Genomic DNA, 25,433 nt, shown 5'->3' on the forward strand with positions numbered 1-25,433 from the left:
CCGCCAATTGACTAGGCCAGACTTCCCCCTCTCTTTCTCTGTCTCACTCTTATCGCCAGTGGAAAGTATCAACAGTCATCGTGCAATGACGCGACTTCTTGTCATCCTCATGGCCAGACGCGTTTAAATGGCAGTTTATCAAAATGGAACAAGAAGAGAATGAAGAGAGAGAAAGAGGAGACAGATATAGAGAGGGAGAGAGAGAAAGAGAGAGAGAGAGACTTTGCTTGATTGACAGTTGAAAGGGCAGATAGAAAGACCAAAGCGAATGCAACTGAAATCGCATCTAAGCGACAACAGGACAACAAAGGAGTTGCTTATTTATGCGCTACACAACACTTCAACTAAGTCATTGATACGCGCTACTCAACACTTAAGTTAAGCAATTAACAACACTGAACACTGATGAGGAAGTCTTGAAAAGAAGAGATAAGGATATCGATCAAAACATTTGTGAAATAGAATACAAAATATGAATACCCAACACAACAGTTAAGCAATCAGTATCGAAAAGATGAAATAAGAAAATCTATCGATGTTATAAGAAACATTTGTGAAACAGAACAAACTAATCAAAAGTGAAAGATTTAAATATAACGAAAATAAATAAATAACGCATTACACAACACTTAAGATAAAGTATCGAAAGGAAAAAGGAAGGAAAATCAATAATCGATCAACGCTAGAAGCAACATTTGTCAAAAGAGGGGAAACTAATTGAATGTGTCAAACCTAATTATAACAAAATGAATAAGCACTTCTCAACACTTAAGTTACGTAATCATTACGCACTTTACAACACTTAATATGAGGAAATTTCTAAGGAAAGAAACAGGGAAATCGATTAATGTTATAAGAAACATTTGTGAAATGGGGCAAACTAATTAAATGTATAAATCCTAAATATTATGAAAATTAATAAATCAATACACGAAAAATAAATAAATGAACTACTCAACACTTAAGTTAGGCAATCATTACGCAACACTTAAAATAAGGAAGCATCGAAACGAAGAAATAAGGAAATCAATAATCGATCGATGCCAAAACTTCTAGCCTAGAAGGAACATTTGAGAAACTTAAAGAAATCAATGAAGTATCAACCTTCTAGAAAGGCGATTAGCTGATCACAAGCGAACCTTAATCTAAGGCAAATGACGCAATCAGGCGGAATGCCGGTTATCTATAGTAAGAGAGAGTAAGGGGAGCTATAAAGGATGCCAACTGATGCTGGCTAATCATGGAATGAGGCTGCATAAATTGACGAGAAATGAAGTCGAGTCACTGGCTGCATGCGTTTACTAATCGCTTCGCTAATTAAATAGCTTGGGTAATTAAAAGATCTCTCTCTTTCTGTCTATCTGTCTCTATCCCGGTCGATCGCCTGCAATGACAATTGTTATGCGAGGCACAGGCATCGCAAAACAAGGAACAGAGCAACAAGCTGCTGCTGCTGCTGCTTTTGGGTGCAGCTGCTGAACCGGTTTTGTGGCTTTTGTGGCGCGTGCCAAGTCGAGTTTAAGTTTGAGGCGAGTTTGAGTTTGAGTTCGAGTCGAGTTGTTCGCCTCCTGCTGCAGGTAAGCTCAGCTCTTTCCCTTGCGCTTGGCGTTCGTTTTATTTTTCTGCACAAATGAATTAATTAAAGAAGCGGCTTAAATGACAACACACAACGATGACGGAGGGCCATTAACATTAACGGGCAACTGGGCAATCAACAACAGGCAACAGGCAACAACAACAACTCACAAAAAGCAACAGATAAAACCTAAATGGCAGCTGATGTCCGATGACTCCTTGGCACGTGCTTCATCTTGACTAGAAGTATTGTTTGCCCAGTCTCTGGCGTTCATCTGGCCTCCGCTCTGGGTCCGTCATCATATGCTCCAGCATGCGTTCCTGCGTCGGATTGAGGGCAGCCAGGTGAATGTCTCGCGTGGCCCGAAAGTGTCCGCAGTTGTTCAGATGCTCGTTCTCCAGCCGAATGTAGTTCCAGATGAAGCGACTAAGCTGGCAGATGGGGAGATGAGTAACTCGAACTCGTCTTCGACTCAGACTCACCGCGTTATCTCCAGGATGCTGGCGCAGGTCTTGATATTGTAGGGCGTGATCAGCTTGTGGTAAAGCACAACGAACTCGATGACCCAGAAGAGACGCAGCACGAGATTCTCGAGGATGACAAAGTAGTAGAAGGACTGCGGATAGACGAGCTTCTCCCGGAGGAACAAATGCTCGCCCCGCCAGATCTGAAAGATGCCAAAGTCCTTGAACACATCCCACAGATAGCTGTACACGCTCGACACGATGTAGCTGGTGATGAAGAACCACGTGTAGGGATTGTAAAACGTATTCGCATAGCCATCTGCAAGAGACTGCCGGAGAGTGAGGAGAGCAATGGAGGAGTGGATGAGGAGCACGGAGTCGGGCAGTGCCTACCATCGGTGCGTCCGCGCATCGTCGAGAAGAAGACCACAAAGAACGTGGTCGAGTATTTGCCCGCATTCAGTAGATAGCTCAGCGACTTCGATCCGCTGTCCGAGAAGCGACGCAGACACTGCGCAAAGCGGAACCAGGCGGGCAGACAGCGGGAGATCGGCACAAACATGTCCTCATCGAAGCAGGAGTTCACGTTGCTGTAGCGCAGCCAGCAGACAGCATAGAAGCGCACAATGTAGTAGTAGTCGGCCATGCACGTGACCAGCGAGTTCATCTGATCCCCCATCCAGAAGTCAGCGAATCCCACGTAGTGCAGCGGAGCGGTGATCACGCGACCCACAAGGCGCATCGTCCACCAGCGGGCGGGCCAGTTCATGATCGGCAGCGGATTGATCAACAGCGTGATCATGATTAGTGTGAGCGCTAGCGGAAAGACAAACGGATCCGTCACGTTGATCAGATCGTGGAAGAGAAAGCCGAGCATCGAGAGTGTCCACAGCATGCCGAAGGTGCAGGCGATCTCCAGAAACGTCGCCGGTTGCAGATGGCTGCGCGGATCGATCTCGAAGATGAGCACATGATTGACGCCAGCTCGCTGCCAGCCGGCCACGTTAGCGGCCATGAAGAAGTTGAAGATGACCCAGGTGAAGGGGCCGCGATAGAGGCGCATGAAAGCCTCGATGTTGTCCGTGATCGGTGGCCTGCGGAGATCTATTCGAGGGGGGAGGGAGCATTTATCGATAGTAGCTGATGTTTGGGATAGTCATCGATAGTAGTAGTAGAGAGTGATAGACACTTGACGTAACGATCGATAGTAGTTGAGTCGGCATTGCAGTGATTATCGATAGTAGAAACTGTGATTGATCAGTCACTTGATAGTAGTTGGGATTGATAGTCATTTGCGATAGTCATCGATAGTTGAAGTAGAGTGATTACACACTTCCAGCAATTATCAATAGTAGTTGAGAGTGATTAGTCTCCAGCAGTAGTCTTAGCTAAGTAATACAGTTATTATTGATCGTAGCAGTTGTCATTATTCGTCACTTGTAAGTTGTTATCGATAGTATTCATTGGTCAATCTCTTGCGTTAATAATCGATAGTAGTAATCGATTGTAGCAGCTGTGTTACTTAGTCTGTAGCTATGATCACTGTCCATAACAAGAAAATCGTTGTGTTTAACTAATACTATCGATAACTGATGGCAATACTATCGATAAACTATTGTTTTACACTCACAGCTGAACAACGCCGCCAGCGCCAGCATGATGAACATGCCCAAAGCGAGACCAGCCCGAAAAACCATCGGAGGCGGCGTCGGTTCACCGAGTGGCGGCACTCGGAGCTTTGTCATCGCTTTGGCCCGATCTCCGGCAGCCAGATAGTGCGTGTAGAGCTCCTCCACCTCGATGGTCATTTGCTGCAGTGGCCGACGATCGACGAAGGCAATGTAGGTGAGATGTCGCTCCAGCCAGAGGGCGCCATGATTGGACTTCAAATACTTGTCGTACTTCTTGCAGATCTTTCGGAATCCCGTCTCGTTGAGCGACTGAAAGTTCTGGAGCAGCACCAGCGTCAAGTAGAACTCGGTGTACGCACTGCGCAGCTGCCGCTGTGTCATCAGCTTGCGATTGCTCGACGTGCTCGGCATGCTGACCACCGACGCTCTCGGCGATGGCAACTGCGAGTGACTCCGACTCTGATTCTGACTACGAGTATGGGAACGAGACACATGACCTGTGGCATGTGCTGTGGCCAGCAGCTGCAGCTTGAGTGTACCATGCTTGCGCCTCGCCTCGGCCATCTTCTCCAGAAAGAAGTTGTTAACGCGTGTCAACTCGTGCTGGCACTCGGCAAAGAAATGCTCCTCAAAGCTTGCATAATATTCCAGCAACTGGTCCGGCGTTGTCTCACTTTCCGTTGGAGCTCCATCCACGCCCCGCCTTATGAGTGTCTTTAAATCCTAAAGGGAGCGTTGAGGGTGTTGTTCAACGTAGAGAGATAGACAGAGAGGAGACTGCTTACCGTATATCGCATATACTGCTGTCGCCATTCGATGGTGAGATGCGTCTCAAAGGTCTTGCCAAATTTCATCTTTGGCCCGCGAGCGGAGCCCTTTTTGTTGGGGCAGAGCTAGCTAGCTGCTAAGTTCAGCGTCTCGACAGATTCAATAAATTCTGACATCTTTCTCAAGCACAATTCGAAGTCAAATAAGTGAGAAAAGCTACAGTGGAGTGTGATTGACAATAAGACACCCGCTGGCTATTTTAATAATGCAATGCGGTGTTACCTTAGAATTATACCAAATTAATCAACCAAAAAATACTATAGTATACCAAACACTACACACACATTCATTAAAAATATTTCATAGAGTATTATTTATAACAAATTAAGATACAAAAATATACTCAAGTTTATCAAATTTTTAAATAATATACACTGATATACGCGCTCAAAATATACCATAAAGTATAAAATATACCAAATAGTCAATTGTTGCACACATTTTCTGTACACACAAGCTTACAATATCGTTTTATCTTGTAGTTGATGAGTATAAATATAGTAGAATATAGATTTAAGCATATAAGTTGTTGATACTGCATTAATCAATTAATACTTTTGAATCACTCTTGAAAAGCAAAAGGAAGACTTGCTATTAATCAGTCTGATTGAGTTCTAAATATCATTTGCAGTGTCAACAAAATAAGTTACGAAAAAACTTAAAAAGTAAATACACTTTTAAGAAGAGTTAATACTTCAATAGTGTAAATCAATAAGTGGAAGAGAAAACTAATCTTCTCAAAGTAGCTTCTCAAATTACCGAGAGACATTCAAGTGAATATTATACTAAATGTGTGCTTATAATTTACAATTAAGAGTGAAGAACTCAACAGACTTTAACTGCAATCCTGCGAGTACAATTTCTGCATTGTGTAAACAAAGCTCAACAGTGGAACAGTCTCATAATCTGAGACTCTCGGATCGCGAATTTCGCGAGTTTTATTAATTTAAGCTGGAAAGTCAGAGTCTAATCACTGGCGTCTTGTTGTGAGTTACAGTCGAAGATAGAAAAGGGGTCTGAGATGTAGATGAAGTCAACGAGAGAAGAGAAGTGTTCGGAGGGAGGTGATGACCCTTGTGTCTTCGTCTTCGCTGCGGTTCACACGCCCGCAAATTACTTTACCAGAACGGCACAAACTTTACTTATTGTCTTCTCCTCTCCCTCTCTCCCCTCTCCTTCTGTTTTTTTTTGGCAAGCGACTTCCTGTCTGGGACGCAAGTGAGTCATTTGCCTCTTTAGCGAGTACTTCGACTTCCTTTTTTCCATTCTTGTCGCATTTTCCTCACTTCTTTTGGCATTTTTTCTGCGGCTCGTTGACTTGGCCAAATTAATGCCAGGCATCGCTGGCTGCAAAGCAAACAGCAACAACAACAACGACAACAACAACTACGAAGACAGCAAATAACTGAGAGCCAACAACAGTTACGACAACAATTGCCGTTAATGCACTCGTTATTGTCACTTACGTTAGTTAATCAAATGAAATCAGCTTGCTTTAATTTAATCCCACTGCAAGTCGATGGCCTTAGCAGCCATTAAACATTGCTCACATGATAAATAATACTAATATATTATAGAATGGTCCATAAATAAATAATGTTGTGTGAATGAGGGGCAGATAATGATAACTTTAACTTTGAAAGGAAACTCTTAAGAAACTCTTTCAGCCTTTTGGAGAGCAATTCTTAGATGCAAATAATAATCAATAATTTGAGAAACAGATAAAATCTCCATTTACACTTTGTAGAAAAACCTAAACGTAGATCATATCTTTGATAGTTGTCTAAAATTTAAGAGCATTAAGGTTCCTGAGCTTGGTTGCCAGATAACATATAAATACTATAGTTATTAATATAAATAAATGTGTTCAGCACAATTTTAACTAAGCGTTTTTACACAGAGTAAAAGTTGCAAGTGCTTAATTGAATTGTGTAATTTTGTAGCTAGTAGAAAAGCGAGACTACGAAATAGAAATATGCAAAATAAAATTGTGCTAAGCAGGAAGAACATTCCAAGCATTGTCTGTAGTAAAAAACATATCTGATGACATTTGGAGGGCGTGAATAACAGTAATGCTTAATGCTTAAGGTTTGTGTGTTATCATTTGGAACTGGCAGAAAGAGACAAAGAGAATTGAAATTGAAGTTGAGAATCGGAATTCCAGAATCGGAGGGGAGGCACTTCTAAGGCTGCCTGCCAATGATGATGATGATGATGATGATGATGATGATGATGATGATGATGATGATGATGATGATGATGATGATGATGATGATGATGATGATCAGCCGCCTACGACAAAAGTGCCGCTAGAAATGGCAGCAGAACAAACCACAGACGGAGAGAAGGCGTGAAAGGTTCTCAAGCATCTTCCACTTCCATCTGTTGTTGTTGTTGTTGGTGTCATTGTCTTGCGATCGCATTACACGAGAGATAGAAGATGGGAGATGAAAGATGTCAGAAACTCAGAATAGAAACCGAAACAGAAATAGAATTAGAGGCAGAACAACGATGAAACATCGTTTTTGCTTGTTCACAAATAGCAACAGCTTTGGATAAAATTGCAAAAAGAAACAAGCTCGACTATGAGATATCCTATCATCACACATTATCACAAATTACCAACGGAAATTTTAAATGAAATGTACGAATTCTCAGTGAATTACAAATTAAAAATGATAATAGTATTCTTGTCTTTTCTCCTCTTCATCAAATGTTTATTTTTGGATTTAAATTCAATTTAAAATTTAAGTATTTCAGTGTAAGAATAATTACAAATTTGAAAATGAAATGGAATTCCAACACATTACTTCATCATTCAATCTAAATTTTAGGTATTTTCAGTAATTGTAAAATTGAAAATAATAAAATATAATTTGTAAACATTTGGATTTAAATTCAATCTAAATTTAAAATTAAAATTCTGAGTAGTAAAAAAATTGAAAATAATAAAATATAATTCTTATCTATTCCTTTTTTTAGTTAATAATTTAGTTTAACTTTAAATTCAATCCAAATTTTTTAATTTAAAATTGCTCTTCTTCGAGGTTTAATAAGAATTCTCAATAATTAAAGAATTTAAAATAATAAAATAGAATTCTTATACATCGCTTTAAATTCATTTCAGATTTCATGCTATACTTTGCAGTGCAATATACCCTCTCTCCCTACTGAACTACAGGGTATGTTGTTGTTGTTTTTACTTGTTGCTCTGCTTGTAGTATTATTCCAGTTGTTTGGCGCGTGCTCGTCGCACAACATTTGGGAATTTTTGGCATGACTTTCGATTGGAATCGTAAACGTCTTTGTGTGGTAATTTATTAGGAATTTGATGCTAGGCTTTAGACTTTTGGCTGCTGGCTGCTGGCAACGCGGCGCATAACGAACGATTAATGTTTCATTGTTTCTCATTGTGACGGATCGCAGAATTAATTAACGAAGCGATCAATCGATCGATCGATCGTATGACCTGTATCTCCGAGGCATGACGATGATGGGGACGATGATCTTGCTGAAGCCAAAGCTGATGATGATGAGATTTTCCCTGCGAATCAATGGAATCTTTCTCGAGGCAATAGACAAGAGATAGATAGAGAGAGTGAGAGAAAGAGAGAGAGAGAGACAAGCCTAGGCGCGGAGGTGAAATCAATTAGCTACAAGTGTTGCCACGTCGATTTCATAGCGTTTTAACATTTAATCATATTTAGATTCGGGTCAAAAGGTTCCGCCCCTTTTCTCTTTTCTCTGTGCCTCTTTACGAATTTAGTATTTTGTGTATTGCCAGCATAAACACATTCATTAGACACCACGGACGGGGGCAATTAAACGGGACCCCACAAAGCGTGTTTTGCCTCGCGGCCAATTCGAATACCAGAAATTCAATTTTTCTGGAGAATGTTGAGAAGAGAGAGAAGCTCAAACACTTTCGGTGGGAAAACAAAAAGGGAATTGAGAGTTGAGTTGTGAGTTGTGAGTTTATCACAAAAGAGGAAGCATTTCCCTTTCACACCTAATTCACTAATCACAGGAAGAATTCAATCGCTTGCATCTACAGGGTCAATTGGCCAATTGATTGGCAAAACGGAAGTAAATGCGTGGAGAGTGAAGAAAGAAGAGAGATGGTGAGAGAGGCGCCACATCCGACTTGCCACCCAGAGTTGGCTGAGTTGCAGTTGCACTTCCGTCTTGCAGCAAACATCCTCACAAACATTGATATCGATATCGATGTCGAGTATTCTAAGCAGACTCCCTTCCTCTCTTCCTCTCGTTTCTCTCCCTTCACTTGGCTCTGCAACTTGTGCAACTTCCGTGCAACGCGCGTTGCACTTGCTCCACTTGTTGCAAATTGCAACAGTAGCAACAACTCCAACAGCAGCGGTAACTGCAAATTACGGCATCAGTATCTATAATTACAAATGTCAGCTTCAACTTGGCTCTGAGACTCTTGAGACTTGGCAATTGGTCTGGCATGCGTAATTGGCTAATTGAAATGAACGATTGACTGATTGGAGAATTGAGGGATTGCCACATCCGATGCAACGCAGCGCAGCGCATTGCAGCAAACAAACAAAACCAATCGCTCATTAATCATTTAATCATTTCCCAGAGCCAGCAGCACAAACATTCAAGGTGCCATCCATCTCCATCTCCATCTCCCTCTCGATTTCCATTCCCATCTCCTCCATTTTCTTCTCCATCTTCGCTTTTGTAGTCGTATTTCAAAAGCGTCTTATGTTGATCCCTTCGAGGGTGGTCTGCCCCCCCTCCCAGCCACTGCCCCTTCTCTCTCTCTCCGCTGACCTCTGTCATTTGACCCCTTCCGCTATGCGTGGGCGGACCACACAGAATGCTGAGAGCTGAGCAGCAAGTGCTCAAAAGCCACACATCAACTTCTCTCGATAGCACAATTTTAATCGCACATTTCTCAAATCTAAATCAAGGGAAACCCTTCACTATCAAATGAAAAACTTTAGTTCTTAAATGCTTAAAATCCCAAGTATCACAATTAACATTCACAAAGAAGAAAATAAATTCCAGCCAAGTCTTCATAAAAGTAAAGTAGCTGATTCATTTGTTACAACATAGAGAGTTTGAAAAAATCTGATTTAAGCTTTAAAAAGAACAATCTGAAATAATGATTTTTATGATAAATTTTACACAAAATTTTGCCAATGACTTTTTTGCTCTTACTTAAAAAAGCAAAGTACTTCAGGTCAAAGCTGCGACTGCAATATTGAATAGATTTTGATATTCGATTACCTGAAAATTAGTGGAATAAAAGACAGCCATTAACTAAATGACAATTAAAATTTAGGTGTCTACAATTGTAGAATGTGTTAATAAAAGACGCTATTCGAAAAGATTTTCACCCAAAATCAAGTCTCGAATCTCGTTAACATCGCCGCCTGCTTCGATGCGAAAATTGGCGCATCTGAAGCTGAAACTGATGCTGATTATGATTAGCAAGCGAAATAATGAGACAAATTGTTGAATTTGGAAGCGGGAAACGGGAGCAGGAAATGTTCATTCTTGGGTTGCGGCAATTACATGAAAATCAAAACGTAAAAAATGTCGAGGAAAAACGGAGAAGAAGTAGTGAGGAGAATTTGAAATGTTGCTTTCACCTTAATGCTCGAGTTTTGATGGTCTGACATCGAGGCGAGTTTTCTTTTGTTGGCCACGCGGAAATGCTTGTAAATGGAAATACCATGTAAGCAGCGCGAGCTAATTGATAAAATGATCCAGCAACATACACAATTGAGACAACAAACAGCAGACGGCAGACAACGGAAGTCTCGAGTTCTGATTTGAATTTTGATTTCGTTTCGAAACTCGATGTTTTTTCGATGGCTCAATTAGCAGAGAATCGGAATCGGAGCAAAGCGAAGGCAGCGAGTGACATAAAGGCGACAAATCACTTTTGAATAGGAAGTCCTCATTTGGAATAACTGGAGTGGGAGCAAACAGAAAAGGAGCAGCAAAAGAAGGTCTTTAAACACGTGTTCCTCAATGAGTAAAACAGCTACAGTCGAGTGGACTCGACTGTGAGATACCCGCTACCCATTTTCAATGACAGCATATTCTAAAAATATATCAAATTGAAATACTGACAAAATACTAACATATACCGAACACTGTATTTGGTATTTCCATCTAGTAGAACATTTAATCATTGCAGAATTCTGAAACAATACTGAATACTGTATTTGGTATATGTACATAGCATATTCGCATTTGGAATAACGAATTTAGTAGTAAAATATACCATAAAGTACAAAATATACCTAATTTGGCGATCACTGCAAAAGTACTGAAATATTATATATCAAAGGCTATATTTGGTACATCAATGTAGGAATGCTAAAAAATTATCCCGATTCGCAGAATATTGAAAAAATACAAAAATATACTAAATGCTGCATTTGGTATATTCATATAGTACTTAATTTAAAATATACCGGAATACAAAATCGTAGAATACTAAAAAAGTACTGAAATTTGTCAAAGACTGTATGTAAAATATATCATAGAGCACAAATTATACAATATTGTTAGATCAGGTCACTTTTTTTGCATTTCCTACCTCTACATTTTCTGCAGCCACAAACTTGTAATACCCTTCTACCCTATGAGTACCGGGTATAAAAACGGACAGCCTGCTGAGTTAATTGATATGAAACCAGCTCGTTTCAATCCCTTTTGCGCAATGTGAAACTCTAATTGCAGTTTACGATCACAGAACTAGATGCATTCCAAGCATTAATTAATAATTCATATTTTCATTTGCACTTTCTTTCCCAGGGATTTTATTAGACAACTCAGTTGAGAAGTGCAGCTAATTATCCATATACAAAGTTCGCTTTTATTGGGCGTTAACTAAGCCCCGCTTAATAGACAGTTTAAGAGCTTGAAATATTCATTCTTGCGACTGCTTTCACGACTTTCACGACTAATTAAAACATTAATTGAAAATGCGTCGAGTCTCAATTTGGAGACGAACAGCAACAGAAACAACAAACAACAACAGCAACAACAAGACTTTCCATTGCCACAAAAGTGGCCCTAGCGCAAGCCCTAACAGCGGTAACAAAACAAAAGACTTAAGACACGAACTTCCACTTGTTGAAGCGAGAGTGAGCGAAAGAGAAAGAGGGAGAGAGAGAGAGAAACAGAAATGGTAACAGTTTTAAAGGTTCATTGAACATTGGACAACTGCGGACAACTTTCGAATAGTCAAGTTGTATTTCTGTTGTTGTTGTTGTTGTTTTTGGGTGCTACAATTACAGCTAAAAAAGTTGTCGAAGTTTTGCTGCGACGCGCATACGAAATGCATCACACTCCCGTCCAGATTTTGGCCATGAAAACTGACCGTCACGAAGACGAAGACGAAGAAGAAGACGTCGACGATGACGATGATGATGTCTGTTCATAAACTTGTTGAACAAAAATAAATTACTGTCTGCGCACAGAGGGAAAACCAGAAAAACACATCAAACTGAAAACGATGCATAAATTTACATAAGTTACTTCAGCTCTCTATGTGTGTGTGTGTTGATTAAACATGCATTTGTTAAATTAAGCATGTCCACGCCAAGACTTCAAGACTGCGCAACCCCCAAAGTGGAAAAGTGGAAAAGAACCTTCCAAGACAGGAAGAACGAAATTGAGGCGCAGGAGTCTCCCTCTCTCTCTCTCTCTCTCTTCCTCTTCCTCTTTCTCTCTCTCTCACTTTCTGCTGCCAAGTGAAGAACAATTGCAACTTCTTCCCAGGCGGCGCCGTCAGCCGTAACCAAAAGCCAGCGCAGTCGCCGTTGAAGTCGTCTTCCTCTTGCGCCTTACAAAGTCAACAAGACTTCGCCTTAATTTGGAGAATCTTTACTTGACATTTGTCAGCAATTCTATCAACTATACATGTATCCATATATATTAATATACCGAAAATATACTAAAATAAATCGAAATGTATATTAAGATACCGACATATATTAATATACCGACAAATACTACCAAAACGCACTAAAATATACCGACATATATATTAATATACCAAAAATAATATAATATACTAAAATTTGTCGCAAGCAGTATTTGGTATATCGATGTATAAAACTAGCTATAAAAAGAACTATAAAAATCGAAATACCAAAAAATATTAAATACTAAAATGTATTGAAATATATACATATATTAATATACCGAATAAATACTAAAATATACCGCAGGCAATCTTTGGTAAGTCAAGGAGTAAAAATCAACTGTTAGAAAGTTTTAATACTTCGATATACCAAATACTGGTATATTTGTTGTATTTTTTGGTATATTCATTTTTAAGGAACCGTCTTAATTTTCAGCTCATTTGCAACTTCTGCTTTTTATACTGTGATATACCGAATACTGCCGTCAATATATTTTAGTATTTTTGGTATATTATTTTTTTAATATAAAACAGTCTCAATTGCCAATTTGCGTAAGATCAAGTTGCATGCAGCAACGATATCAAGCTCATATTAGCTGGCAGTCAAGCAGCAACTTAACTATGGCAAAATGGTTAACTGCAGCGAGTTGTTCTCGACATTTCTTGGTTTCTCGCTTATCGTGTGAACTAATCTAACCCCAGAGAGCCAGACACCAAACTGAAGCAACTAATATAGATGCAGTTAAAGATACAGATACATTTACAGATACAGATACAGACACAGACACAGATTGAGCTGCGATAGCCGCAGTCAAAGCTGTGAAATGATGTGCGAGTCTCTATGAGCATAATAAACTGCACTTCTCCACCTCTTGAAATTGAAGCCTAAGAAAATGTTTATTGTTGTTGCTACTTTATTACACCAGCAGCTAAGAAAGAAGTTGTTCAAGGGTCTCGCAAGCGTCGCAGTTGACTGCTCTGAGACGTTGAGACGTTGAGAGACGACGATGGCAAAAGAAACACATTAAAAGCATATCAAGTGAAATCATCACGAGTGTTCTCAGCGCTTGCCACTCGCAGGTTGCAAGTGGCAAGTTGCAAGTTGCAAGTCGCCAGTTACCAGTTACAAGTTACCGGTTACCGGTTGCAATAACTGCAGCGGAAGCGACTGCTCCCAAAAACTAGTGCCGGACACTCTAGATACCCTGCAGCAGCAGCTCTTGCATGGGGTATGCGCAGTGAAAAGGCGGATGACAGATTGAATAATGTATTCCACTGTGTCGATAAGTAACTACCCTTTATTCGTTTAAATTATTGAATATTTTATATAAAATAGAAACTCAATTCAATTTGATTCTTCTTTTTAATGTATACTCCTTTTGCTTAGAGTTTTATGAGATTGTTTCTTTAAATGCATTCATCTTCATTAGAGTGTTGGAAGTTTTTGTTGTTTAATTTATTCATCTTTCGTTTAGTTTGCAATGAAAAAGCTCTTCAGCGAAATTCTTAATTTTTATGTCACTTTTTAATCATAGCAAATCTAGTATTAAATTTTAAACATAAGCACTAAACTAGTTCTTGCTCTTACCCAGTTTATTGTGTGTGAAAATTGTGATGGAAACTCTTCAGAACTCTTTAGATTTAATTACTTTTCTTAGCCATGAATTTGTTGTAGCTTTCGGATAATTCCAGGGCAGCTGCTAGTCGAGCATTTGCATAGTGAAGCGAAGGCAGGCAACGAACCCTTCAGCGAAGAACGTCTTCAACACTTTCGTTGGGGCTTCAAATTTGTGTCATGTCAACAAACAATCAATGACAACAAACCTCACTGACAACAACAACAACAAAAGCAACAATGATCCTGTGTCTACAGTTGGGAAGTTTGAGACTTTAGGCTTGGCACACGCTCCAACAACAACAACAATCACATCTCCATCTTGGTCTATTTGAGTCTGCAACTTGGCCACATTTGATTGCCATTGTTTGCCGCATTTATTGTTGTTGCTGTGTGTGGCAACAACCAAAGCTGAGGGGCGTGTCACCAACAACAGCAACAGCAACAACAACAACAATAGCAACAACTTGTGCGCAATTAGCTGGATGTTATGTTAGTGTTTTTTTTCCATACATTTGGCCACACCTCGAAAGTTCAGTCGATCAACTTGTTCCCCTCCTTTTCAAGTAAATCCAGCTCTTCCCCTCTTCCTCTCCCCCCGCAGCAAAAATAGCTACTAGGCGTGTGCTTAGGCGCCAATTTAATGGCCAAAGTTAGGCTTAAACTTCACTCTACACTCGATACTTGATACTCCACATGGGGAATGGATCGTGATTTACCAGAAGCTCAACCCTGAACCAATTTTTATGGCTCCACCGAAAGTGAGTCAGCGTCTGATTATCGCCCGATTCTGATTGTGGCCACTAAAAACTCGACGATCGATAAATCAAGCAAATCACAAATCACAGCTCGAAAATGCGATTTATCAGCAACAATTGTGTTTCACATTTAATACTATACTGATTAAGATGTGAAAGAATAATGGAAATAATGGAATAGAAAGAATTTTTCATTAAAAACCAAACGAGTGATGATTAAATTGAATCAAAAAAACCTTTGCAATAAAACTTTAATGAAGAATGCATTTAAAAAAAAAACAAACTTACATTATCAACCACAAGCAAGAGCCATAAAATAATTCGTTAGCTAAATAATCTCAATCTTTACATATATGTAGTTTTATCTATAAAATCGTGACTGATGACTGCTGATTTGGTCTTAGATCAGAAGCCTTTGACTAGCAACGCACACATACACACTAACACATACACATCGATGCTAGGTTAACTTTGTAAAGCCCACCTGCCTGACCACGCCCACTTAGCAAGTCCGCCTTGCCTAATATCTTAGTCCGCCGCCTAGTTGAGCAGTCAGACTTAATTTGGCAGAAATTCAACAAACTTTTTGGCATCGACTTTTTCACTCTTAATTGATTAGCTGCATTGCATTGAGGTTGTGCACAACTGTTGAGTAAGAACTGCTCAACTGTTGAACTAACAAGCTGCGACTTCTTTGTGAAGCCCCCCTGCCTGACCACGCCCACTCAGCACATCCGCCCACTCTAATATCTCGGTCCGAAGCCTAGTGAAATAGTCACACAAAATTTGGCAGAGATATATTAAAATTTTTGGCATGCCATTTTTTCACTTGATCAGTTGAAATGTCTTTAAAACACAGGCACAACTGTTGAGCAATAGTTGACTAAAAGCTCAACTGTTGAATAGTAGTAGCATCTATTCATTAGAAGCACGCACCTACACACACACACATGCACTTTTAAGCTGGGTAATCTTTGTGTAGTTGTTCCACGCCCACTTAGCAGGTCCGCCCACTCTAATGCCTCACATACATTTCGCACGCATTTTGACAAATTTTTGGCAAGCTTATTTTCGACATGAAAGTTCTGCACTCAACTGTTGAGTAGCTGTTGAGCAGCTGTTGGGTAGCACACGCATTTTTATGCTACGAATTCATTGTTGAGCTCTTTTGTCTGACCATGCCCACTTAAGAGATCCGCCCTCTCTCATAGTCACACACACACTTGACACAAATAGAGTCAAATTTTTGCAATGACTTTTTTCCCCCTTTAGGGTAAATTTCATGTGTAGCACGTGACATTTTTACACTTTTGGTGATTAAAATATACAAACTGAAAACTTTTTAAAAGAGAGATTGAAGTGTAAGATCAGTCAAAAAAGTCTGGAGTATATAACATTAACTTAACTTTAAAGTTTATTCAAGCTTGCCTTGGGTCAGGGAAAGCAGCAGTGGCGCCATCTATGAGCTAATTTGCTTTTAAGTAAACTATTCTAATTAGAATTAGAACTCGCTTGTACACCGTGCGACCGAGAGAGAGAGAGAGAGAAAGAACGAGTGAAGGAGGGAGGGAAACGTCCCATTTCTTGTTGCTTTCGACTAATTGTGGTATTAATTGAGATGGTGGATGAAAACAATCATAACTATATACAAATTTATGCAACTGGGTGGCACTTTTTCTGCCCTCTCTCTCTCTTTCTCTGTCTTCTTCCCTTTCGCTTTCCCATGCAAATGGCGGAGAATAGAAGAGAACACAAGTGGCCTCCTTTTATGCCAAGGCGCGATAGAACATGCAACTAAAACTAATATTTACATTGCTGCCAAGCGAAACAATTGCCGTGAGAAGACGAAGCTGGAATCGGAATCGGAATCGGAGTTAGAGTTGAAGCTAAAGTCTGCCTTGGCCTTGCTTTGCCTTGGCTAGCAATTCATCCAGCCAAAAGTTGGCCGCTGCCTTAAAAGGTGACTTCGACTTCGACTGCGACTTCGGCGCCCACAACAAATTGTTGACTCACAGAAGATTGCCCAGAGAAACAAAAAAAAAAAAGAGCAGAAAAATTGAGCAACAAATTAACACGATTCCAAATTGAAGGTTGGCCCCCAAAATTGAATTGCCGAGCAAAAAGCCAAGCCAACAGCTCATTTGAGGCAGCAACACGAATAGTAAACAACAACAACAACAGCAAGAACAACGGCGACGACAGCACAGCAAAAAATAAGAAGCCAAAAAGTGTGTGAAATTTAACAAGCAAATTGAGCAGCTCATTCCAACAATCCAAAACTCACAAATAGTAATACAAGAAATAAATGATTTCTTTCTTGTTTCAAGTGCGCGTTTTCAATGATTTGAATGCGCTGCGAGTACACTCACAACACTCATACACTCATAACACTCATTCACGTTTCGTGCGCGAGACCTCGACTCATTAATGCTATTCTACGATTCATAAGTTTGCCTCCCTCTTTGCGATTGTCGCAACTTATCTCAGAAATGTGATTAATTCATATTCAATTCAATTCAAAATGTTTCAAAAGTGAATTACTAACAAATAAGAAAAAATAATGCTGTATTATCATTAAAATATACTAAAATAATATACCGAAATGTATATTTGGTATATCGGCTGGCCAAACTTATATAAGAAATATGCTTAATTCATATTCAATTCAAAATTATTTGAAAAGGTTATCACCAATAAATAAGCAAAAGAATGCGGTGTTATCATTCAAAATATACCAAAATAATATACCGATAGTATACTACAAATATACCCAAATTTATATTTGGTATATCGACTGTCCAAACTTATCTCAGAAAAGTTCAATTTCATTTAAAAAAGTTTTGAAAGCGAATTTATACAAAACAAAAACGGTATTATCATTTAAATATATCAACACAATATACCAAAATGTATATTTGGTATATCGGTTGTCCAAATATACCAATATGTTTATTTAGTATATACATTTGCTGTTTTTAAATGTTCATACATATGTGTAATATTCACTCATAGAAAGATGTCTAAAATGTTGTCTAACTTTTCCCATTTGAATAGCTTTCTTTTTTATGAGGTATTTCTCTATTTTTGTGCTGTTCTATTTTCATAATGTTTTTTTCTATAGAGATATAATTTATTATTTGAATTTAATGATTAACTTTATAATCATCTCACACGAATGACCTTTTTTATATGAATCATGTCGATCAAGCATAAAAATTATTTCAAAAATCACGTTTAGAAAATTATTCCTCATTTCAATTGCTTCGTTATTTATTTATTTACATTAGATATTCATCTATAATGTACTCCATTTTGTAATGTTTTTCATTACATAAATTGTAGTTCATGAATCTCAAATTTTCTAGGTATAAAAGTTGCTCATATAAAATGCTTTGCTATTTATGAGTTATTTCTACATTTCTAATATTATAAAAACCCATCAAGTATCTTCTTCTATAACTTACTCCAATGCTAATGTATTTTTAAAATGAATTCCTAATTCTTAAAGCATAATAATTATCTCAATTTAAAATTGTAAATAAGCAATCGTTTTCTTCATTGTCTAAAAGTCTTTCAAATCTCAATTTTCCTTTAAAAGTTTCTCATAGCAATTGCTTTGCTAATTTTGATTTATTTTAAAATTTAAATAATATAATAAAAATTCATAATGCATTCTCCCATAATTTACTTCAATTACATGCTGGCTGCAACTTCTTTGAAATAGATCATTGTGAAATGCTTTTGTCATATCTCTATTTTCTCTATAAAAGTTCCTCATATTAAATGCTTTGCTATTTCTTCGTTATTTTTAAATTTCAATAATATAATAATAATTCATAATACACACTCCTATAATTTACTCCAACTTAACACAACTTTTTTGAAATAGATCATTATAAAATGTTTTTGTCACTTGATTAATAACTGACTCAACTTTCGTATATATAATATAGTAATAAGTAATCTTGACTCACCTGTACGGCACAGTTAAGGAAGCAATTGTTCTGCCCGGGACCGTTGAGCAGACCCTTCGATGAGGGTTCCAGGGTGGGCGAGGTGAGATTGTTGGGGGCGCGCAGCAGCTCGAGGAGTCGACTCCGTTCGGCGCCGCTTTGCACGGCGCCAGCTGCAAAGGGCTTTGGGGCTGTGGCGTATTGAACGACGACGCCAATGGGCGTGGCAGCTGAGGCTGAGGCGGTGGCGGTGGCGACTCCGCCAGATGGTCGATAGAGCGTGCCATGGGTGGCCATTGTGTGAGTTCGACTGCAGCTTCGACTGCGACTCCGAGTTGGGGCAACGCCTAAGGCTGGCATTCAAAATTCAATCTGCGATATCTCTCTCTCTCTTGGTCTCAGTCTCAGTTTTGGTCTCGCAATGTCAGTGGCGAGTTCAAGCTGTCGTTGTGGATGTCGATGTTATTGTGGCTGACATGCTGGCTGCAAGTAAAACAGAGTTGAGAGTTGGGTGTTAGATCTAAATCACAACAACAATGGCAATATGACAACTTAATGCGACGACGCCCGCACCTCATACTCAGACTCATTCACCTCGCATACCCAAAATACCAAACAAAATACCTCACTCAAGACCTGAAGCTGACGCTGAAGCTAAAGCTTCCTCATCATCGCGGCTGCCGTGTCGCTGGCAATTAGCCTCGACTCTTCTTCGTTGTCGTTGTCTTTGTCTTTGCTTTTTTTTTGCTGATGAGAAAAGGCAGCAACACAACAGTCAAACTGCCCGCTTCATCTTCATTTCCATCTCCATCTGACCCCGAAAGCCGCAACAAGCAGCGAGTTCTGCGAGTGAAAGTTCTGCGAGCTGCGAACAGCAACAACATGAAGCATCAGCATCAGTGTCAGCATCAGCATCAGCATTAGAATGCCGAACACGTGCAGTGAATACCCGTACCTATTGCTTTGATTGCTTTGTGTCCGACTCTCGACCCGTAGCTGGGCAAGAATGTGGGCCACAACGCAAATTCCCAACTGTGATTATGCAACTGTTCGCATACTCATCTAATTAGTGCGATAAAATGTCGGGAGTATTACGCTTTTGATGCTCTTCAAGCAGCTGAATAGTTTATAAAATGTTTATAAATAAGAAATATGATTCTTAAAGCGAATATTTCTGAAATATACCAAATGAATATACTCAACAAATATTAAAAATATACCCGACTGTATATTTGGTATGTATAGTACAAGTACATTCAATATATGCCAAAGAGTATAAAATATAGCAGATTATGAACCAAAGCAATTAAGACCAGACTAAATTTATATTTTGTATATTTGTATGCTACTACATTTAAAATATACCAACAAGTACAAATTATACCAGTTTATCAACCTAAGCAATTAAGACTTCACAATTAATATACCGAAATGTATATTTTGCATATCAATGTGCTACTAGTATTTTAAAAATATTATTAGATTGGCAACCAAAACAATCATTATACCGAAAAAAATACCGCAATATATATTTGGTATATTCTTGGGATATTAAATTTAAAATATACCAAAAGGCACAAAATATAACAGATTGTGAAACTAAGAAATTAAGACCCGACAATTAATATACCGCAAAATATACCAAAATGTATATTTAGTATATTCCTAGGATACTAAATTTAAAATATAGCTAAGCGCAAATATATTTTGTCAGATTGTCAACAAAAGCAATTGAACTCGACAATTAATATACCAAAAATATACCGAAATTCACATTTGGTATATCCAAAATATACGAAACCAAAGCAATTAACCCCCTAACAGCTGCTCAAAATTGTAATCACATTCACTATCGGGTATTTGTTAGTCGATCACTGACAGACAAATCGCATTGCTTCGACTGTTTTAATTTCCTCTACCGGCAGATTTAGATTCAGTAAATGGCAAACAGCTTTCGTGTTGCTGCTGCTGCCGCTGCGACTAGAAAACGAAAGACTTAAGCAACAAACTTGGCTCTCACGCATTCTAAGCGAGTTCGATATTCGAGTTGAGAGCTGCAAGTTGATCTCATTTCGTTAATAATTTTGAACTAAATGCTAAACAGAAGATTTCATATCGAAGAGCGTGCGCTATTCAAATTGTGGGGGAGGTAAAAGTGGAGAGAAGGAGAGAAAGGTCAGATGGAGTGAGGTAACTTTATGTTTATACTAATTGTTGAATGTCCGTCTGACAACGGTGCTAATTGCCACAGGCAGTCAAAAAGTAATTAGCATGCCTCGGATTAGGTTCTTTTTGTGGGTTGGACTCTTGCACCTGCAACGAGTCGAGTTGCAAGTCGCCTGCTTTGCATATTAATCGAATATATGATGCGGCATGACAACAACACGACTCCGACTGTGACTCTGGGATTCACACTTGGATTCGGACTCGGATTCGGACTCGGATTGGGTTGGGGTTTCGGTTTGAGTTGGGGCAGCGACTGGTCAGGCATTTCAATTGCTGCTGCGGTCAATTGTTGGCTGCGACTCTTGCGTGAAATGCAACAATTTGAGGCAATTTCAATTGACGTCGAGCAATCAACATTCATCGTCGCTCTTCGCTCTTCGTCGTTCGTTGTTCGTTGTTCGCCTGTCAATTCGAGTTTGATCTAGCGTTAACTCATGCACGATCATCTACGCACACAGTCACAGCCACATGTGGCATGCGGCATATGGCATGCGGCATGAAACTTCATTTCGGCCGGGCTGATTAAAATTCTTCACAAATTACAGCAAAATGCAGACATAAGCATCAAATTTACGCAGTCAAGCTCCGATTGACTCTCTCTCTCTCTCTCTCTCTCTCTCTGTCTCTGTCTCTATCTCTCGCTCTTTCTGCTGCTTTCCCCATTGGATGTGGCAGTCTCGGAGTCTCTTCTCAAACATGCAAATGACAACTGGACCCACAGCTTTCTATTCCCAAGATTTTGAGTGTGCAATGCATCCAAAATTGTGATTTATCAATCAAATTGCAGCTCAAACTGTGCGCAGTTAAACCAAAACTGTGATTGATCAATCAAGTCGCAGCACAAACTGTCGACAGAGCAACCAAAACTATGATTGAACAATCAAGTCGCAGCTCAAACTGTGCACAGTACAGCCAAAACTGTGACTGATCAATCAAGCACAAACTATCTGCAGAGCAGACAAAACTTGATCAATCAAGTGAAATTTCAAACTGTATTCAATACAGCCAAAACTGTGATTGATCAATCAAGTCGAATTTCAAATAGTGTTCAAACTCTCCGCAGCGACTGATCTCCTTGAAGATAGTCAAGAATATAGTAATCAGCATAGTTTCGAGTACTTTTCATCCGCCCTTCGGCTTCATCGAGGCCACACAGCAATGGAGGCAGACTGATTGCAGACTCGGAATCGGACTGAGATTGTGGTCATCAACTGGACAGAAGTCACGCAACGAATTTGCGACAATTACATAAGCCTAATGAACAAACATTCTGCGACACAAAGCGAGCAAAGTAACTAAACAAAAGCAGAGACTCTGTTAAGGTAAAACGAGCCCTGCGATTGACCAAATTGTTGTTCAGTTATTAAGTTGGTGTTGTTGTTGTTTTGGCTTTGCTTTTTGTTGTTTGTTGTTGTTATGATGATGCTGGCGCCAGCATTTCCATTAGCCATTGTCTGCACGTTTGTCTCTATGTGAGTGTGTGAGTGAATATGTGTGTGTGTGTGTGTGTGTGAGTGAGTGTGTGTAAGTTTATTCATATCAGGCAGCAGCTGAACGCGCTGAGAAACGTGACAAACTCAAAACTCGAGTCGAAGTTAAAGTCAAAGTCGCAACGGCAGATAAAATGTGCAGTGAATGCATGTGAATGCACTCACTGCAGGCACTGAATATACACTCATGAGTGTACTCACATCAGGTGATTGATAGCTTCGATTTCTGTGTGTTGCAATTCTATTAAATTTTTGACTTCTACTTACTTGCTGTCTCTATTTCTCCCTGACTCTTTCCTTGTCCCCCCCACTCTCTCTCTCTCTTTATGTTTTTCTCTCTTTCTCTCTCTTTCTCAATCTCTCTGTCTCACACTCCCTCACAATATTTTCCTGGCATTTTGTATAACAATTTGATTTTTGTGTGTTCTAACTTTCAACTTACACTTATCTCACTTGCTGTCTCTCTTTCCCTCTCTCCATATCACTCTCTGTCTCTGTCTCTGTCTCTCCCTCTCTCTCTCTCCATCTCTCTTTCTACTGATATCTCCCACTCCCTTATAATCTTGCATTGATATTTTTATTACAATTTGATTTCTGTGTGTTCCAACTTTTTGTTCAACTTTTAACTTCTACTTTTTACTTGCTGCGTATCTTTCCCTTCCTCTCCGAGTCTCTCTGGCTCACCCTTTCTCCCACTCTTTGCTCTCACTTCCTCATAATCTTTCTTTGCCATTGTTTATTACAAGAGAGATAGATAACTGTTGCTGCTTTGGCTAATTTTATTTCAGCTATTGCTTTTGTTCCTTATTAAATCAAAAACTGTGATTGATCAACCAAGTCACAGCTCAAACTTTATACAGAGCTGCTAAAACTGTGATTGATCAATCAACTCGAATTTCACGCTGTGTTGGCTATGCGAATCTCTCTCTCTCTCCCTTTCTCTTGGTATTTCTCCCTCCTCACATACCTTAGGCATTCATATGCATTGCGGTCTCTGCCCTTTCCCTCCTCTTCCTCCCCATTTGGCGCCCTCACACCTCATTCATTCATTCATTCATTCCTCGCACTCATGCCCAACAATTACAATAGCTCAATCGGCTGCAGCCTCAATCTTGTCTCTCGCCTCCCCCTCCCTCCCCACACTCAGCGAATTGCTCTCGAAACTATGCCAAGAATGTTGAGCACCTGTTGGCATCATTTCAGCCAATTGTTGCTGCTGCTGTTGCATTGGCAAACAAGTTGCCAGCAGCAAACAACGTTGTTGTTGTCGTCCCTGAAATCAATGCGCACTTTTTGCAAAGTTCTACGTGCTCTCAGCTCAGCTAGCTCTCAATTCTCCATGCATAATTCTCAACTCTCTCGGTTGTCAGTTGAGTTAAAGTTCTCAGGTTGTCGTGTGCTTTGCTTTTGTTTTGTTTATCAGCTCGAAACGTTTGAACGTGTGCTCCAATTGCAGCGGAACTTTAAGATATTGGCGAAGACAAGACAAGGGAAAAGAAGAGAAGAGAAGAGACAAGCGAAGACAAGAGAAGACCAGCTGTTCGTTTTGGGTCTTGCATCTTTCTTCGCTCATCCAATTTGCTGCCCACGTGCTGCATCAGAGTTAAACTCCGCAAGTAATTTGACAGTTTAGCGTTTGAAATTGAAATTGTGCTGGGGCGGATGATTTTGTCGGCGCTGCCCACACAACGACTTACAACTTGGGCTGCTCTTCTTCTTTTTCTTCTTTTCGAGCCCCCACGCGATGGTCAGAGTTGAGCCCAAGTCTCGACCTCAGTCGCAGTCGCCGACTCGTGCCCAACTAATTGGCTCGACAAGTCGTGAAGTCATCCAAGTGATGCAAGTCACATTCCTCAAGGTGCACAAATCAATTTGGCACTCAACATTGAGAGAGAGAGAAGACTCCTTGGTTGGCCGATTGATTAGCTACACAAGAATGATGCTGACAGCAGCTGTGCAGCATTTAATTGCATAGAGAGGCGTCTTTGTTCGAAACTTGAAAGGGAAAGAAAAGCAACCGCGAAATCGAGAAGTTGCAGAGACAAAGGCTGATTGTGACTGACAGACAGCATAATTTCTAGTCGAAGCTCCTTTGAGAGGAAAACGTCGCAGCGCCAATCAAATGGAAAACTTCGTGTGCGGCTCAACCGCAGCTGTCATAACGGGCAATCGCAATCGCTAGAAAATTGGCCAGCGAAGCGAGCGAGCGATGGACAAAAGTGGACTTCATTAGACAAGCTTCAACTCGATGGAGGCCATTAGCAACACCTTTAGAGTCAGGCTATAAATCATTCGCAGCCTAACAAGATGCCCAAATAACGCACTAAAGATACGCAGATACATTTACAGATACAGATACAACTACAGATTGAGATAGAGATTCGTTGTAGGCGTTTCATGACAATAACTTTGATTCTTGTTTTGGCAGCAAATCAAAAGCCAAACAACTCGCAACTGAGTCGAGATACATTCCGCGCATAAATAAAGCTTCAACACACACACACACATATAGAGACTGAGTGTAGAAATTCTGGCTTTTGTCTGTTGGCCCCTTTGCGGCTTTTAGCCACGTGCTGTCGGCGTTGTTGTTGTGGCTTTTTTTCGAGACTTTTTTCTTTATGGAAATTAACATTTTTTAATGGGTTTCTTTGCTGCTAATTTATTTTGGTTTCCCCACCGTGGAATACCCTTTCTTCGGGTATGCCAAACTATATATTTTGAATGTTGTACTTCATCCATATACCAAAACTTTCTGGTATATTTTTAGTACTTTTCGGAATATTAATTTGTAATATTTTGGACCGCTTTGGCTGACCATCTGATATATTTAGAATGTAGCATCATATCAATATACCAAAAATAGTCGTTTGGTATATTTTTAATATTTTTGTGGTATATTAATTTGGTATATTTTTAGGTTACTTCGGATAACAATCTGGTAGATTTTGTACTCTACGATATATTTGAAACCTATAAA

At 39.6% G+C, this 25,433-nt stretch overlaps 2 protein-coding genes across 5 annotated transcripts in view; both read right to left on the reverse strand.

Moving 5' to 3' along the window:
* Positions 1-25,433, reverse strand: part of LOC117577816 (uncharacterized) — a 64,967-nt gene that overhangs the window by 31,663 nt on the left and 7,871 nt on the right. The window contains exon 2 of the mRNA XM_052003483.1: positions 18,762-19,223. Coding sequence (XP_051859443.1) covers positions 18,762-19,100 — 339 coding nt within the window. The 5' untranslated portion in view covers positions 19,101-19,223. The remainder of the gene's footprint in view (positions 1-18,761; positions 19,224-25,433) is intronic.
* Positions 1,542-4,615, reverse strand: LOC117577819 (xenotropic and polytropic retrovirus receptor 1). Of its 4 annotated transcripts, none has more exons than XM_034262753.2 (5): positions 4,457-4,615; positions 3,671-4,394; positions 2,434-3,144; positions 2,059-2,369; positions 1,542-2,007 (listed from the first exon to the last, which is right to left on the reverse strand). In XM_034262753.2, the coding sequence occupies exons 1-5, from the start codon at positions 4,523-4,525 to the stop codon at positions 1,816-1,818; spliced, it is 2,007 nt and encodes a 668-aa protein (XP_034118644.1). In that variant the 5' UTR covers positions 4,526-4,615; the 3' UTR covers positions 1,542-1,815. The 4 variants fall into 4 exon arrangements, with proteins under 4 accessions (XP_034118644.1, XP_034118645.1, XP_034118646.1 ...); XM_034262754.2 differs by having other exon boundaries at positions 1,543-2,002; positions 2,059-2,359; positions 4,457-4,614; XM_034262755.2 differs by having other exon boundaries at positions 1,543-2,002; positions 4,457-4,614.

The sequence above is a fragment of the Drosophila albomicans genome, chromosome X (assembly GCF_009650485.2).
Source record: "Drosophila albomicans strain 15112-1751.03 chromosome X, ASM965048v2, whole genome shotgun sequence".
Classification (NCBI taxonomy): Eukaryota; Metazoa; Arthropoda; class Insecta; order Diptera; family Drosophilidae; genus Drosophila; species Drosophila albomicans.